This window comes from Saccoglossus kowalevskii, chromosome 10, assembly GCF_978046115.1.
Source record: "Saccoglossus kowalevskii chromosome 10, keSacKowa6.1, whole genome shotgun sequence".
Classification (NCBI taxonomy): domain Eukaryota; kingdom Metazoa; phylum Hemichordata; class Enteropneusta; family Harrimaniidae; genus Saccoglossus; species Saccoglossus kowalevskii.
Window position 1 is genome coordinate 13594354 of NC_140650.1, and position 17282 is coordinate 13611635.

Below are 17282 nucleotides of genomic sequence, written 5' to 3' on the forward strand. Positions count from 1 at the left end.
ACATTCAAATAATTACTACATGTTTGTAATATATTAAATGATATATACGTGTGTTTTAATTATTATTTAATCGCATTCTTTTATAAACCGTGGACTCGAAACTATGGTTTTAAAATTATGTGATATAATCAGTGTCATTGCGGCTTGTGTAGAATCCAAAATGGCGGACGATGAAAAGAAGGATGAGAGCGTGGCTTGCGAAAATACCCCAAACAGTAGCGAAGATCACGATAGTGGCAATTCAGTGACATCGACAACTGATATCGCATCACCCAGAGATGCACCTAAGATCAGGTATTTGTTGTTTTGTCTTTGTGTGTACGTGTGTTTGGCTTCTTAATTTGTGCATGGTTCCAAGGCTCAGTGCCAGGCGGTCCCTTGTGTTCACATAATAATATTGTCGTAAATTGATGAAGTCATGGAGGATTATAAGTTCTTTTTAATTATTATTTTTTTTCTAAAATACTTAACCACTACTAATAAACACAGTTACATTGTTTTATGATTTTTTTCTACAATATTAAATTTTAATGTCGATTTGACTATTACGATTGTGTTTATACGTCAATAATCATTGTTACGCGTGACTTAGATTGAAAAAAAAAAATCAGAAGCAGGCTGTGTCGAGTTTCTAGTTTCGATTTAAAATAAATTATACATTTAGTAGTATTGTCATTTATTTGTATTTTTCACTAAGTCAGATAACAAAAAAATCTTATTCACAGTAAAACCTGTGTATAGTGATCACCCAAGGGACCAGGCTAAAGTGACCACTATATAAAGATGGCCTTTCTGTAGAGGTTGGGTATATTTTACTTTTTTCCAAAGTGGGAGGGGCATTCTGGGATAGGGACACTATAGGGTAAAGAGACAAAGAGTTGTACAGTTTAACCTGTTTTGTTGACATAAATGTGTCAGTCTTAGGATAATATATTTACATACACATGTCAATAATGAATAAAGGAATTAATAAAGAATTATAACCAAATAAATAATAGGATCAAAGTGTCAGAAATATTTGTAAAAAAATACAAATGTATGTGTAGTTGAATGGCTCACAATACACGTACAGGTAATAAAGTACATTTATTTCCATTGTCCAATTGGCAGGTTCAAAAAAATCCAAAACTGAAGTTTGTTTTGCAGATGATATTTTCTCCACATACTTTTTGCCAAAATATCTTCAATGTCTGCTATAGCAAGTAGCATGTTATCCAATCGTTGTCTCAACATGAAATCTTTCAAGTCAGAGACTGACTGGACTGCCTGGCTGTAATCATTGATGGATGGTTTCTCTGGGTTTGGTGGTGGTGGTGGGGTGTTCTCATCATCACTATCTTCTGCACCTGTCTCATCTTCCATCTGGCTCAAAATATCAACTGCTGATTGTTCCCAGTTAACATTGTTTGTATTGCATGTTGCTAGGTCTCTTTCAATATTTATAATCTCATATAAGCTGCATTCAAACAACTCATGGGACAATTCATCCAACTGTGCTATCTTTGTGTTACCATCATTACTGGGTTCATCTGCAGAGAGAAAATTCAAATTAAAGATTAAAAAAATGCAATAGTGAAATTTAGGGGGAATTAATGAAACAAACCTGCTAAGTGGAGAAAAATATTCATCGCACCTATCATGTGGATATGAAACTGTGTTCCATTCTACCATGGAGGTTAAACCTGTTAATGATTCTGGAAAAAAATTTGATCAGTTTCCTACATGTATGTCCAAGAAAGGTGAGGCAAACAAGTAACCACAGGCACTTCTCTATAGTTGAGACAACAACTTCCTTCCACGACTGGCTGATCCACATGATTGTATCCAGAATGTTAATAATTTCTTTCAAAAATTCACTGCCACACTTTGCCTTGCCTTTGTCCATTACCGGTATTCGCACGATGTGACAGAGCTGACGTTTTCTGTATTTCAGCTTTGTGGTTTGAATAATCCCCTGGTCCATAGTTTGTGATTTAGATGCAGTGTTGGCTGGTAAAAATTAAAGTTTACTGTTCTTGAGGTTGTTCGTAGTGTGTGATGGCACATTGTCGGCAAAGAGCATTAATTGTCTTCCTTGGCATCTCATCTTGCGGTCAAATTTGCGAAGCTAGTCTTCCAATATTTAAGTTCATCCATGCCTTTTTATTAGCGTAATAATCAACAGGTAAATTCTTTGGATTAACCCTTTTCCGGTCAGGGGAGTTTCACGCTATCAGGTTAAGTCGTTGAAAAACGGTCATGATTCAATGCACTCCAGTAGCCAGCATCTGAGCATGCTATCCTGCCAGACATTTTTGCAAAAATAGGCCATAGTTAACAGACTGTATCGACCACAGTTTTCACATTTTTTGCAATCTGTTTGCATACACACTTCATTACCACCATGGACAACAATTTCTCGTATAAAAAAAATCACCGTTTTATTTCAATACACATTTTTTACTGTCGTTAAGTAACGATGTTTTGCCCTTTGTACAGTCTCAATAAACACGTGTTAAACATTGAAATAAATATTGCTTAATTGAAAACACATTACAAGCAAGTACAAGGTCACTACATGAATGCAAGTTCGAAGTAAGAAGAAAAAAAACGCGTGAGTATGGGGATATTTGGGACATGTACGGGGGAAAACGTGTTTGACGTACTCGACCCGTTAGCGTACATTTCAAATTGCAACGTATATTCAACGACTTGAACTACATGTGTAACATATTACAACGTACTTTCCGTGACTTAACTGATGTTATATTCAAGCTCTAACGTATATTAACCGACTTGACCGTATGAGTAAGTCCACACTTACAACGTATATTTAACGACTCAAACTGAAACGAACGAGAACGTAACTGCAACGACTTGATCGGGGTTACCTTCACACGGTAACGTATATTCACCGACATGACCACATTAACCAACTAAATATTTCAACGTATATTTAACGACTTGAAATAAAACGAACTAGCGAGAACGTAACTGCAGGGACTTGGCGTGTATATATACTCACGCAGAAACGTATTTCCACCGACTAGACCCGATGAACTATCCTGACATTAAAACGTATAAATACCGACTGAGCATGAAACTAAATTAACGATAACGTATTTTCACCAACTCAAACTATTGTACAGTTCGTGACGCTGTAATAAGTCCCAAATTTATTTGTTGTACGCCTTTCTTAGTCGTCCACCCCGGCGGGCTGCTCCCATGCGTCTGCCTGATGTCGAGGGCTGCTCTTCTGTACTTCGTGTTTGTGTTCCCACGGTGCGTTTTCCCCTCAGTGCCATGTTGTGATGAAAAGCAGCGAAACATTCGCCCGCGTGAAGGTGAACTTTACAAATTGGGCATCCTTTTGATGTTTCTGATAATCGGCCACTCGCAGTTTTTCTCCCGTCCTTGCTGCACTGCTTACACGATTTTTGACGCCCGGATAGTCTGCATATTTCGTGCGAATCCATGTTTTCACTACGAATAAATGACGTGTTACTTGGAAGAGAGCCAACTTCTCTTATGGATTTTTGAATTCTACTCGAGTGTCCACCAATCAGTTGTTTACCTGTGCGGATATTGAAGAATTTGTGCGTTACTTTCGTCGTGCGATTCAATGCCTTGAAACATTCATAAGCATTGACCAATGCAACATCTATGAGGTAACAGGCCATGTAGATCCACCAACGATTGTTTTTTCTGCCCGTGTGATAGTATTTTCGCCTTTGGTTAGAACGATCCACGCCACCCATGTGATGTCTGTAACATTGTAACGATACAGGCACGTGTCTCTCGTCATCTACTGCTTCTGCCGACGTAGCCAGTGGGGGATAGACTGTATTTAAAATCAATATTTGCGCGCTGTCATCCTGGTATGCAGTAATATTGATAGTGTCGTCCGGTCTAGTTGCTGCTTTCATTTCACCAATTTTCAATTTCAGCTTCTTGCTTTTCCCTTCAGGAATTAATTGCGGCGGCATGGTTTTCCGATTTCGTCTGCTAAAACTACCGACCATGTACACTTTCTTGTCTTGTAATTCAAGGGCTGTGTTAACTGACGTAAAAAGCGAATCACAGAAAAGAATATGGTTTTTTTCTGTGAAGGGCTGTAGCAACCGGTGTGTTGTCTTCTTGATTGTCCCAGTTTCTTTCTTTCTCCCCTCAATTGTAGTTTTATATTTCACCCCCAAATATGGTTCAAAGTTTGCAATGTAAGACGTTGTCGAGTCGCACACCTGCCATATTTTGAAGCCATCACGGTCGGGTTTGTGGGGCAATCTCTGCTTAAACTTGGACCGTCCCTTGAATCTAATCATACCCTCATCAATCGAAATTTCCTATCCCATCTGGTAGTATCGCCGACAATTTTCGAGTACGGGTTTCAGCCACGGGTTGATTTTATACAACGGGTCGGCCTCTGATCGTTGACGGCGACGTTCAATGTCAGGATCCCGCCGTGGGTCATTTACTGGATCAGCTAAATGAAAATAACGCATTAGCATTTGAAATCTGGCCCGAGTCATTACTGATGCAATTCCCATGTTCTGCAGAAAGGGGTCACTCGACCAATAATCGTCGATTGCTGATTTGTGATCAACACCCATACATATCATCACACCAAAGAATGCTTGCATTTCAATGAAATTTGTATTACGCCAGCGGGCATTTAATTTTTTTGCAATGCATTTTTGATGATATTTGGCGTATTTATTAGTCTCGGTAGAAGCCAGTTCTATCAGTTCTGGTGGGATAAATTTGTAGAAATATTCCACCTCACGAGCATATGAAGGCAGTTCGAAAGTTGGTCCAGGTTCGGGTTCAAAAACTGGAATAGTAAATATATCGCCGTCTTCCTCCGTGGCCATTCTCCATTCACCAGTGCCGGAGGCAACATAATCGAATGTAGCACCAATTTCTGTGTCGGATTCAATTTCAATGTCGCTATCGAGTACAGGTGGGTAACGTTGCTCTAAAAAATCGTCATTCTCAGCACGATCTTCATCGATTTCTGAATCTGTATCATCGTCAGTTGCAACTATGAAATCATCTGGTATTTTGTGTCGTAGCTCACCCGTTTTTTCGTCCAATACAAGTTCATCATCACGCGTGTCCATTGGCGATGCGTGTGCATACACAACACGTTTTTTAATAGTTTGTTTTTCGGGGAAACTCGCAAGTGTTGATTGTTCTGTACCGCATACATTTTCTTGTACCATTTCTTTGGTGACATCGACGTTTTGTTGCGTACTCGCTGGGTCGATATGTTCAGGCCCCTGCTTTTCTGCGTTGGCAGTTGTGGCGGATGTCGACGGTTCCGAATCGCAAACATTGTCTTGCAAAAATTGTATCACATCTTCGACGACACGTTGTATTTCAGCGTGACCAACTTCCGTTTCTTCGGCATCTGCTTTGTCGGCAGCTGGCGATTCAACCACTTTACGGTTCGTCTTCGATTTACGTTTGCCTCCTGGTTTGCCCCTGCAGTCCTTCAAACGGTTTTCTTCTGTAATCGCATGTTCATTGACAGAGGAGACAGTCTCCGACTTGCGTTTGTTCTTATTCTTTTTACGCCTTTTCTTGAGTGGACTATTATCACTGGTGTCCGTGGTACGCTCGGCTGGTAACTCACCGACGTCAAATGTTTCCTTTGCTTTGGATTTCTTTCTTTTTCCACGCTTTGCTGGTGAAAAATCTGTCGTGTCAATGTCAAACTTATCACTCCCCGTGCCACTGCACGATTGACGCGTTTTCTTCAGTTTCCTTCTTGCCTTCATAAAACACTTTCTATCTGTATAGGACGGCATATTAACGTATGTGTCGGAAAGGAGGCACACAGCGAGTCTGGGCTTTATCTCACTTTCTTCGGCCATATTTATACTGAACGACCAGATGTCCACAAGACTGCATCTCCCCACAATTTGAATATTTATTGTTATGTAAATAAATATGTTATTTTTTCGAACACAGATTGGTTACAATTTGCATACACATAAAATTGCATATGCTAGCTCAGACGGTGAAATCACGTGGACTTTAATATTTCCCACCAGCTGTCCCGGTCATTTTACGTTGGTGATTGCCGACATTCCAAGCTCAGCCGTTGGAATCCGTTATGCTATTCATTCTAAGTGCCGGGACTATTTGCCAAGCTGGTCAAAATACGTTACTACCGTTATAACCGTGAATCGTGTCGTTCAAATACGGTTGTAATGCTGCAGTTTGCAATGTGGTCAAGGCGGTTTTTTTACGTCGTCGCAAACGTCGCGTTGTGACGGTAAAATAGTGAAATGAGCAGACAAGAGTATAGAATTACATTCTTTATTACTTGGTTAATTTATTTGACTTGGCGTAATCGAAAACAAATTCTCTCCCTCCATAATTTCGCAAGTGTAAAATATCAGGTTCCGTACAACGTATTATAAACGCTTGACCGTCTGAGCAACCTAAATAACAGGCCGTTTTTCAACGACTTAACCAGTTAGCTAGCTGGAGTGGGAAATTCTAGCATACCCATATTGACGGCGGTTTTTCACCGACTTGACCGGAAAAGGGTTAATGTTTTCAAAGCAGCGTGGCTTGGTGGATTTTCCGATAACTAATGGCTTCTTTTTATCGCCTACCATGTTTGCACATAACATACTGTCAGTCTCTCTTTAGATTTCTGTCCTCCACAAAACTGTTTGCCTTTCACAAATAAAGTTTTATTCATAGTCGCCCGGTAGAAAAATCCTGTTTCGTCCATGTTATAAATGTATCTGGGTTCGTAACCATCTAGCAGTGATGGTAACTTATTTTTCGATTGTTCGACAATTTCATTATTCACGTCACCACTTTCGCCAGTCATGGTACTAAATACAAAGTTGTGACGCTTTTGAAAACTGTTCAATCAGCCATTCAATGCTTTGAAGTCGTCAACACCGAGATCGCTTGCGAAGGACAGTGCACGTTCTTGCATCAAAGGCCCGCTTACTGGAATTTTTTTTGCCATGGCATCCTTAAACCATTCCCAAGTCAGACAATTACAATCCACGGGTGCATTATTTTCGTATTCATCAAGAATTTTGGCCGGCCTTTTCAGGACATTCTGTATCTGAGTGTGTGGCTGTGGGAATTCGGTTTGAATAAATCGCCACGTTTAATAAATCTCCACAGAACAAACATTAGATTCAAAAGAAAGTCGTAATGACTTCTTTATTCATGGGTAGAACGCTGAACATTTCAACCAGTAATTACATCAGTAGTACAAACTTCTATATTAAAACTGTGATGAGGGGCAAAGAAGTGAATAACTTGAGAAACTATGAACTAAATTCAAATGTGGACTCCATTGATGATCGCCATATCCTTCGAAAACTAGGAATCATGGGTAACACTTGCATAATAATTAGCATGTTTGAGGTCGATTCCATTGCTCATAGGGGGTAACTCTTAATATAAGAAAACATGTAAACGATCTAACAGTGAAATAATAGGGTAATTTCCTTAGTTAATGGGGAATATGAATAAACTAGAATAATTTGAATAAACTGTTTATAAAGATAACACTAGATAAATAAATCTATCTAAATGTAGAAATGTATTGATTCATATTCTTATGCATTTAACTAACTAACAAACACACATGTTAACCTGTGCCCCGATAGAGTGCGACCAATACCATATTCGGCAGCCAGTTTACGCGATGCCAAGGAATCACCACTTGCTTCAAAGCAGTTTATCATTCCCACCTTCTGAGTTAATGTCAGCGTATTTCTAATAATTTTTTCGCCATATTCTTGATTCAATCTTATACGTAGATGTTGTAAGCCAGAGGGTGAATAATAATATGATTGAAATTTGAAGAAATTGCTTTGTTTACATGTTTTGTTCTTACGTGTGATTCAAATTTGCATATGATCATGTGAACGATGTCTTTCAAAAGTAAAACTTTGCAATCACTGTCACAAGTCAGGCTTTGTTTTCAGGTGTTAAAACACCCAAAATTAACTAATTCCCCACGTTGTAGACATCTCAACGGAAATAAAACAGACTGCCCGGCCTTGTTTAGCACTGCCGTAGTAGCGTTGGTATGGTCGTGACCCTGTTGTACCATAGGCATACCTCTTTACGGCCAACCTTCAACCTGCTATGTAAACGTCACTGCCTTCCTAATAATTTTCGCTATATTCTTGATTCAACAAAGTATTTTTTCACTAGATGACACAACATCTTTGAAATGTGTATAAGATTTAAATCTACAATCTATAGATTCAACAATTCAATTTTTGATGACAAGACTATGATTCTGTATCATTTTGACTTAGTTTGTAAATCTCAAAAGCAGGTAGTGAGTGAATGTCACACAAATAACTAAAGATTGACGATTAAAAGCCCCAAAAATATTGTGCTGATTTCTCAAGTAATCTATCTCCATTCCAGTGTTCTCGCCAGGCCAAAATAGTGTTGCAGCCCGCGCCGCTATGTGTTTCCTCCGCGATGCTATTATTTATCCCGTGATCTGATTTGTTCAGTCTCTCACAGACTGTAAAGTTTCCTGGCTAACTAGTTAAATCTACAAGTGCATGGTATTAACGCCAAATTCTTGGGATAATCCCCTGTTGTTTCTCATTGGTTGAATATCGTTTTAAAAAACAAAGCAGTTCTATAAAGACAAAGCCATAAGCCCCGGTGTTAAACGCTCTTTGCCAAATGTATATTCATATGCAAATGAATACAGTCACACTTGGGGTCAAAAGCCACATGTTTCCAGTGTGTACGAAACATATTTTCATTATTATTTTTAGAAATTTAATTGTACTATTATTCTAGGTTTTGATTTTTGTCAGTATTTTTGATAATGTATTTGTTTTTTGAGATCAAAATGTGAAAAAATATATATTTATGATGTAAACAATTTTGACCTTGTGATCATGAATTCAAGATGGCGTCACCCACGTAAGATCCAGTGAGCGTGAACTTCCCACTCGGATCGCATATCGTGCTCAGATCCTGATGAAGTATAATGGAAAATAATATATTTATCAAGAAACCAGGAATTCTCATCAAGAAACGTAACACTTGGAGTGTTATTTCTTTACGTGGTATAACAATGGCGACGATTCGTAATTCAGACCTCCGTTGTCTCGACTTGTTCACAATTGTGTCGAACAACATCGATGAATAAAAAAATGACATAAAGATGGATAATTATAAAAACTATTATTGCTCGAACCATGGATGTACTTAACCAGAAAACAACAGAAACGGAAGACAAGCACGAAGAATCATCAACCCAATGTTTAATTTACTGGGGTCGAACAGGGTTTTATAAAGTTGCTGATTTATGGGCCAAGCAAAGAAATAGAAAACTCAGTATTTCTGTGAGACATTTGCAATACTGTCTAAACATGCAGTGCACTTTTATTGGATACAAAAGAGTGATAGATTGTACCGGTACATAAAATAAATAGTAAAAAAAGGAAAAAATGGGTTTTATTTCCCAATTTTCTTTGTGCCATACAATATGTTAATTTATGTTAATAATTATGCAAATTTGTCACGACTCTATGGAAAATTTCTGGGGAGATCACTGCATTTCAAGGCAAGAAGTTTTTTTCACTGCCACTGCAAGAAATAATGGAATGGCTATATTGCAGTATGAGACACTGTTTTGCTAATGATTATAGCTATATTGCTCACAATGTAGCAATTGCTTCCTGTGGCAACACTTTGTGTAATGTTGCTATTTTGATTGCCAGTTTTGTTCTAATTTTCTGAAGAATTTCAAGTTTTCAGAATTTGTAAAACATATTTGACACTAGGTGTAAAAAAATCAGATGTTTTTAAAAATGTGCTAAAAAGTGTTTATATTGAAGAAATAAAAGTCAAAACTTATGTCAAGTTGTTATTTTGGAGTTTGATTTTTGTAATTTATTGGTTTTAAAAAATTCACAAAGTTTGCACTGCTTTTCTTCAAATTTCATACACTTTAGGATTATCTTTTTGAATTAATGGATTGGCTATAATTTAGTTTTTACATGTAATTAATAAAAACAAAAATTGAACTGACATGTGTTAGGGACACTGGAAAAGTCAAAACATGTAAACTGTCATCTACTGTCTCAACATGCACACAAACACACCTTATTCTTCCAAGGTTCTGACACCATTGCTCATTATTTAGTCGTAGTTCGATATTAAAAATATACTTTTTTGGTTTACTCTTGAAAACTGACAGTTTGAACTCTTTCATTGTTTTAACAAATGAAATGTAATTTACCTATTCGTGCACATTTTCAAGTCTTTTTTTCACAGCCCCAACACATTCATACATGTATTCATAAATTATTCATAAATTTAGTCTACAGTGAGAAGTATAGAACAACATTATTAAAAAAATATGTTTTCTTCTATATTGCATCTTCAAATGGTATATAAAGAAGTCCCAACTATTTCAAGATACTGTAAATGCACCAGAGGGCTTCGTATTAGTGGATTATACTCATTTGTTCCCCCAAGATTTATTTCCCTAGTTTATTTTTAGTATGTATTTTTGTCATCCTTGTGTATATAGTTTCACCCAAGTGTTTTCTCTTAGTTTATTTATAGTATGTATTTATTTTCATCCTCATGTATATTAACCTACCATACTTGTAGCTATGGCTTCCACCATTTCTACATTGCCAGGCAGCTTCCGCTGCCTTACTAACCCTTACGTGGTCTCGGCTTACGCTGTCTCTGCTAGTATGTGCAGCCTCCGCAGCACTACTGTTAACTTACTTACCTCAGGTAGTCAATAGCCTTCGCTGTTCTACCAGGTAGTCTTATCTCAGCTACCACGGCTTCACCTCATAATCATTACTGATTACTAATAGTTAACATTTATTTATCTTTATCGCAGTTTGTTTTAAGAAGTTTTCTGTATGTTTTGTTACCAGGTGCTAAAGGTCATTTGGGGCTGGTGGCGGTTCGTTCAGAATCCAGAAATAAACTTCAACTTGAAACAAACATAACCGCTGACGCAGATAAAACTGAGAAACTGATGCCAACACGAGATTATGCAAATTACCGTGTGATCATAAATACAGTCTAACATAAACATTAGACTCCCATTAATGATTCGCTGGGTTTTAAATTCGCTATTTTCTCTGATAAGTAAAATGTGTTAATATAATCCACATGGACATGTGAAATAATATTAAAATTCATTGTTTCCTTGACAAATTTGTGAAAGTAAATCACAAATGATTCTGCTCAACACATCAAACTTGTGAAAATCTGTTTTACGGTAGTTCTTTGGTTAGGCTTACAATCACTCTATGGTGGAAGGTGCTGGGGCTTATACATGTATGTACATTGAATCACTCAATAATAACAAAATAATCATCATAGGCATACATGTATGTGCAACATTGTCAGAATAGAGTTTTTACTCATAAATTTATGTGACATACTTAAAGTTATTATATAATACGTGTATAAATTTGAATTGATCTTTTTATTTGTAGTCGGCCACCTCTGTTCGGTGCTCGACCGATGGCTATGCCAAGGATGAGAGGTCCTCCACCAGGTCCCCCAGGGATACGACCACCACTGACAGGATTTCGGCCACCACCTATGGGTCACATGATGCGTGGGCCGCCTCCTCCAGTAAGACCGCCTTTTGGGAGACCGCCATTTGATACAACAATGCCGATGCCTCCACCGACTGGTCTACCACCACCATTTCATATGCAGGTCAGTCTAGCCATGCAAATTTGTTATATTAATATTATATACAGTAACCTACATGTGTACAATTTGGGGTTTTTGTCTGTAAAAATCTTTCCAGGATGCGATACAAATTGATCAGAATGAATCTTTATTCGTGGAGATGTGTTGTGTGAAGCTTTGAGATGATTTTTATTAAAATAATATTAATTGTATTTATTAATGAACAGAGACCAATGCCGCCACCACCTATGCCGATGCCGAATCAGATGCCGCCACACTCCACTGTGTCTATGCAGCATGCTGTTGCAGCTGCAGCAGCTCAGGCCCCAGACATATGGGTTGAAAACAAAACACCTGAAGGAAAGGTAATAATTGTTCATGCACATGTATCTATCTATGTTGAGAAACTGCTTACATGTAGTTAATTTATAACTACTGTTATCAATAACTACCTATTTGCTGGTAACTAGACTGTTAGGCTATTTTCAAATGCGTCATATGGATGGATTAAGTTTCAAAACTATGTCACAGTTCATTTGAAACCTGTTGTAATCTAATTAAAAAAATTGTGCTTGAAAATCTTTGTCATCAGTAAGAACACAACTAAATAATATCTAAGAATCTCCCAAATCAAAAAAAATTAATACATTTAGAATTTTGTTTACAAGTAGCAATATTGTGGAGTGCTGGTACATATATGTTCTAAATTAGGCGTCAGTTTTGCAACATTTCATTCGTTCCTGATGCCAAAACTGGGTCACATTTTGTACAATTTGTAGCAGCTGACGCTTATTCAAGAACACTTTATTTCTAAGCGTCACTTGTCTCCCCAAAATTGATTTATTTGTATCAAATCGTAGGTAAACTTTGCGTGATTCTGGGACTTTGATTGGGTGATCGTTATTTTTGACCTCATAGAACGGTGAGTGACAGCTGGGATCAAATTGCAAGACTGGCTTTGTTTTAGTTCAGACAATGGAAGTACCTCCATGCAGACAACTGGGGTTTTACTTTTAGTTGCGTGACTCGTCAAAATTTGTTACATGTAGACAACACAAATGACTGTGGCGTAACCCACACGCAGTGAACCCCTGAAATACAAATCTCCTTTTCGTTCAATAACTATTAAATTTTCCCGGCACTGCTTTCAGTAATAGCATGGAGCTAGAAAGGGGTCTATTGTTACCTCCATGGTAATAGCATGGTGCTAGAAAGGGTAATAGGTACGAGACGGGACGGGACCAAATAGTAACCGGAAGCCCCGGGAATCTCCCCACGCAGTGACGATAATAACGACACGCTTCACTCAAATACTTAAAAAAATATTAAATATGATAATGGATAAACTATTTATATTAAATGAAACCGAAGTTGTTTTTTTTAAGTATTTTTCATTTTTATCTCCAAAGAAGACTGTGTTCTACCATGGAGGTAATTATTACCTCCATGGTTCTACGTAACTGTGTTCACACCTTCGGTTCACACCTAATTTACGTCTGTAATCTTGCCTCAGAATTACAAAGAACTGTAGGTCTGATTGGTTGAAAAATATTTTAGTAACGACCCAGTCAAAACATACACACAGTTTGTTATACTCTGCGTTTTTGCTGTTGGATTTCGTCACTGTGGGGACTGCCAACAGCTACGTATTGATTATCCATACGAGCTACAGCGTGATAACAACAATCGTCACAATAGATTTGCTGTAGCCATCGTAACACAGAAAGAACAAAAAAAGGTGGCAAGTTTGAAACGAGATGCAGCAAAAGTTACGGCAAAAGTCATTGATATGCGCCTTTCAAGCAATGGCGAATATTACCTGAAGGCCAAGAAGGGTGATTTTTTTCATTCACGACGTCGTTGCAACATTTTCTTTTTTGCCATTGATCACGCTATCCCAACACTGAAACGTCTCCTGGACAGTGCCTCTTTTGATTATTCACTCCTCTAAAATTACAACCAACAAAACGGCCCTTTTCAGGACCACAACATCGTCCAAAAAGAGACCACCGTACACAATACAGCTTGGACAATCAGTTGTGAGACATGACAAAACAAACGCAGCCAGTGATACATTTCGAAAATAAAAATACAAAATAAATGCAATCAGAGGCGCCGACCACGCGCGTTGGAAATAAAATAGAACGCGTTACATAAATACGTAAATATTTTTATACTCGCATTCACGTCATTCAAGGAGTGAAAAACAAAGTACTGGGATGGTAGTATACATTTAATGTTTTTATTTCATTGTTAAAAATGTATTTACAGTCAATAAATATTTTTTGACATAAATAGTAATTAAAAACTTGAAAAATACTTGTCTGAAATATGACCCCTCAGCGTGACAGAACCGGAAGTTTATAAAAACAAGTTCAGACATGACGTTATATTTCTTAATGTTATACCAGTAACGCAGGACTAGTGAATGAAAATGTTATGTATTCATCTGAATTCTGGTTTTAAAAATGAAACATTTTCGAACAACAGCAATATTTATATGACTGTCAACTTATTCCACATGTTCGCTAAGTGGCTTCAGTCGATCCAGGGAGCTGTAATGAGCTGGTCGATCTGAATGCCAGCAGGGCCCTGTCTGTGTACGCAACTCCCGGCGATTTTCAACAGGCTTCAACTGCACGGTTTTAATTCCAAATGACGAAAATTTACTTTGACATCGGTTATATCAGCTCCCGTCTGCAGTTCCTTCCAAATACGGTCAGTGTTCCACGAGTCCTTTGAAAGGTTTGTTGACGGCGAGATCAAGGGGTTGCAGCCGATCGACAACAGGCCGGAACAAACACAATAGCGATGTTGTTGTCGTGTAGTTTTTTGTTCATACATCAAATACATCAAATATTACAAGGGCTTTTTGATCTTCAGGAAAACCCCAGCTCCTGGCGTGTTGATGTCACGTACGGAGTGATAAGAGTGTCTGAATACCGATGCATTGTTTTCCGTATTTTTTTACTTGGCAAAATGGCTGCTGCGATGAGCGTGAATTTCAATAACAATAACAATAGTCCTCTGATGCGTGTTGGCTAGTAGAAGTGTAACACTCGTTTTTAAGGTGTGAATTAGTAACAGAACATTGAATAATAAATGCTCTTTGTTCTTATTTGTTAAGAATCTGTTTTAAGTTTATTGACAAACATGTATAAATAAAAGGTTGTATTTGTCTGCAAGGAGAACGCGAATAATACAAATGCGCAAATTAGACGCAATTTGCTATCACACATAAATTTCATTGCGCAATAATTTCCCGTCCTACAGTAAGTCGGAGCCAGGTCTGAACGTTTTGATGGTGTTCATTTCAAGTTTTGGTGACGTCAACCTTGGAACAATTTAATAACATTCACGTCTGTCTGACGCTTAAATTAGAGTGACGCCTATTTGAGAACATATACGGTATGTTATATTTTTGCAATGATTCCCATCTTAGGAAGAGAAGATTCACACACGTCTTATTCTATAAATGTATAACTAATCCAAAACTAATGCTGAATCTTATTTCAGACTTACTACTACAACGCGCGTACTAGAGAATCCACCTGGACAAAACCAGAAACTGTGAAAGTCATTCAGCAATCAGAACTGCAGGCCCTGGCTGCATCAGGAAACACAGCAGCACTCAATGGACTGTCTACCACTGCTGCAACACCCACTACCACTGTTATGTCATCAACTGCTGCAGCTGCAACAACTGCCAGTACTACTGTGACCACAGTAGCTGCAACAACAACTGCTGTTCCTACTGTCACTACCAGTCAAATGACTCCTACGTCATGTATGTATTATTAGTAAAACATGCTTGATCTGTAATTCATCTTTCCATACTTGCTCGCTTCTGCATCCCTTGATAGTGTAACCTTTTCATGCCCAAGTCATAACACCTTTATTTATTTATCATTGCTTATATTGTTAATAATCTTGAGTAAATCATGTTGTAAATTGAGCAAATTTCATTGTATGTTGAAATGCAGTTGTCATTTGCAGTAGAAAAACTATTGACCCGGAGTTAACATCTGTAGATGCATTCTTATTTCTCTCTTATACATTTCTGTTATTCCATTAATGAGACATGTGGCAATAGTCAAGAATTATAGAGGTCCATTGTTATGGGCTTACATTGTATTGCTCAATAGCTGTAAAATACATCAAACACAAATGATGTCATTGAAGATACTTATTTTGTGCTCACAAATGTTCAATGATCAAGCAAATTGCTTACCTGAGGCTGTGACCAGTGTCTTGTCATATTATTTATCTTGGACAAAAATAGTTATGATATTGAGCATGGAATCATTATTGCCAGTAGATTAAAACAAAAATTCATTAATCTCCAAACCTATTAAAATAAAAAATTTCATAACTGTATGTTTTCATGCATTATTGGATTTTAACATTTGTTAGACATTTATTTTCATCTCATGTTACGATACCTAGTTACAATGGACCCATATTCTTGACTCTTTCTCTGTCCAACTATTCATGCAAGGTAATGTTATATTTCCTGATTTTATGCCCATTTTTTACATTTATTTAGTACATATATTTCATGGTAAGAAACTATTCAGGCCAGTGGGTAAGAATCACTTCATTCTTCCATTGGGGATGGACCATTTAAAATTCTAGGGAGGACTTAGAAAAAATGTGGGTTGATTTTATTTGCACAAGTTTTCCACGCCCACCCCTTGATTTTGAATGGTCTATCCCTTACCGCATTGGTTCTGTTATACCAACCATTCAGTACATCTACATATACCTCAATTTAGAATTTCAAGACGGCCTTAGATTTAGCTTGTCTTGAGTTGGAATTAATTAATGAAACAGCTGCTTGTATACAAACAGCGATCACAATTATAATAATAAATATTGACACCTGCATTTACATACCTTGACCTTAACCTGAAACATTGTACTTTTCATCACAACTCACAAAATAGTCCTGTTATAGTCTCCATTATGAAGAAGATTGGGACAAAAATAGCCAATGAAAATGGTCTCAAATTTTGTTTGTTGGCTCCAAAATTAGGGTTCATTTTCAGAAATATTGAAGAATATAAGAAAAAAGTGCAAACAAATGTGGGTGAGAAAGTCTGGTGGTGAAAAGATTAACATACCCACTGAATGCTTTTCTTGGGTCTAATGTTAATTTACTTCAGAGAAAATGCGTCAATTTACTGAAATTCAGTTTGTCATCTATTTTTCCTGCTGACTGATATAACTGCTAACCTCTGCTGCATTTATATGAACAGTTCAATTTCTTACTTCACATTGATGCACTGGAAAGTAGTCTAATAACAGATGGGCTTTTGAGTGAAATCCATTGCGACCAATTTACAAATGAATGATGTGTGAACACATTGCCTGCTAATAGCCTGCATGGATGTCAAGAATGAATGGATAAAGATGGCATCTGCTGGTCATATGTTCATTCATTTGTCTTATAAATTGTTGTTTTGTTTAAAAAAAAACAACAAGCATAGTGGCCACTGTACTTCAAATGCTATAGGTTTCCTAAGTTACTGCTCCAGTATGCTGGGGTATTTCAGATTTTCTACAAATCACAGATCAAATTGATTGCAAATATGCAATTAAAATAG

At 37.4% G+C, this 17282-nt stretch overlaps 1 protein-coding gene across 2 annotated transcripts in view; it reads left to right on the forward strand.

Annotated features, from left to right (window-relative positions):
- Nucleotides 1-138: 138 nt before the first annotated feature.
- Nucleotides 139-17282, forward strand: part of LOC100369129 (transcription elongation regulator 1-like) — a 29112-nt gene continuing 11968 nt past the window's right edge. The window contains exons 1-5 of one of the 2 annotated variants that reach the window (XM_078009170.2): nucleotides 139-294; nucleotides 11472-11700; nucleotides 11904-12041; nucleotides 15193-15463; nucleotides 16223-16261. In XM_078009170.2, coding sequence (XP_077865296.2) covers nucleotides 161-294; nucleotides 11472-11700; nucleotides 11904-12041; nucleotides 15193-15463; nucleotides 16223-16261 — 811 coding nt within the window. In that variant the 5' untranslated portion in view covers nucleotides 139-160. The remainder of the gene's footprint in view (nucleotides 295-11471; nucleotides 11701-11903; nucleotides 12042-15192; nucleotides 15464-16222; nucleotides 16262-17282) is intronic. The other variant, XM_085504272.1, reaches the window with a different exon arrangement.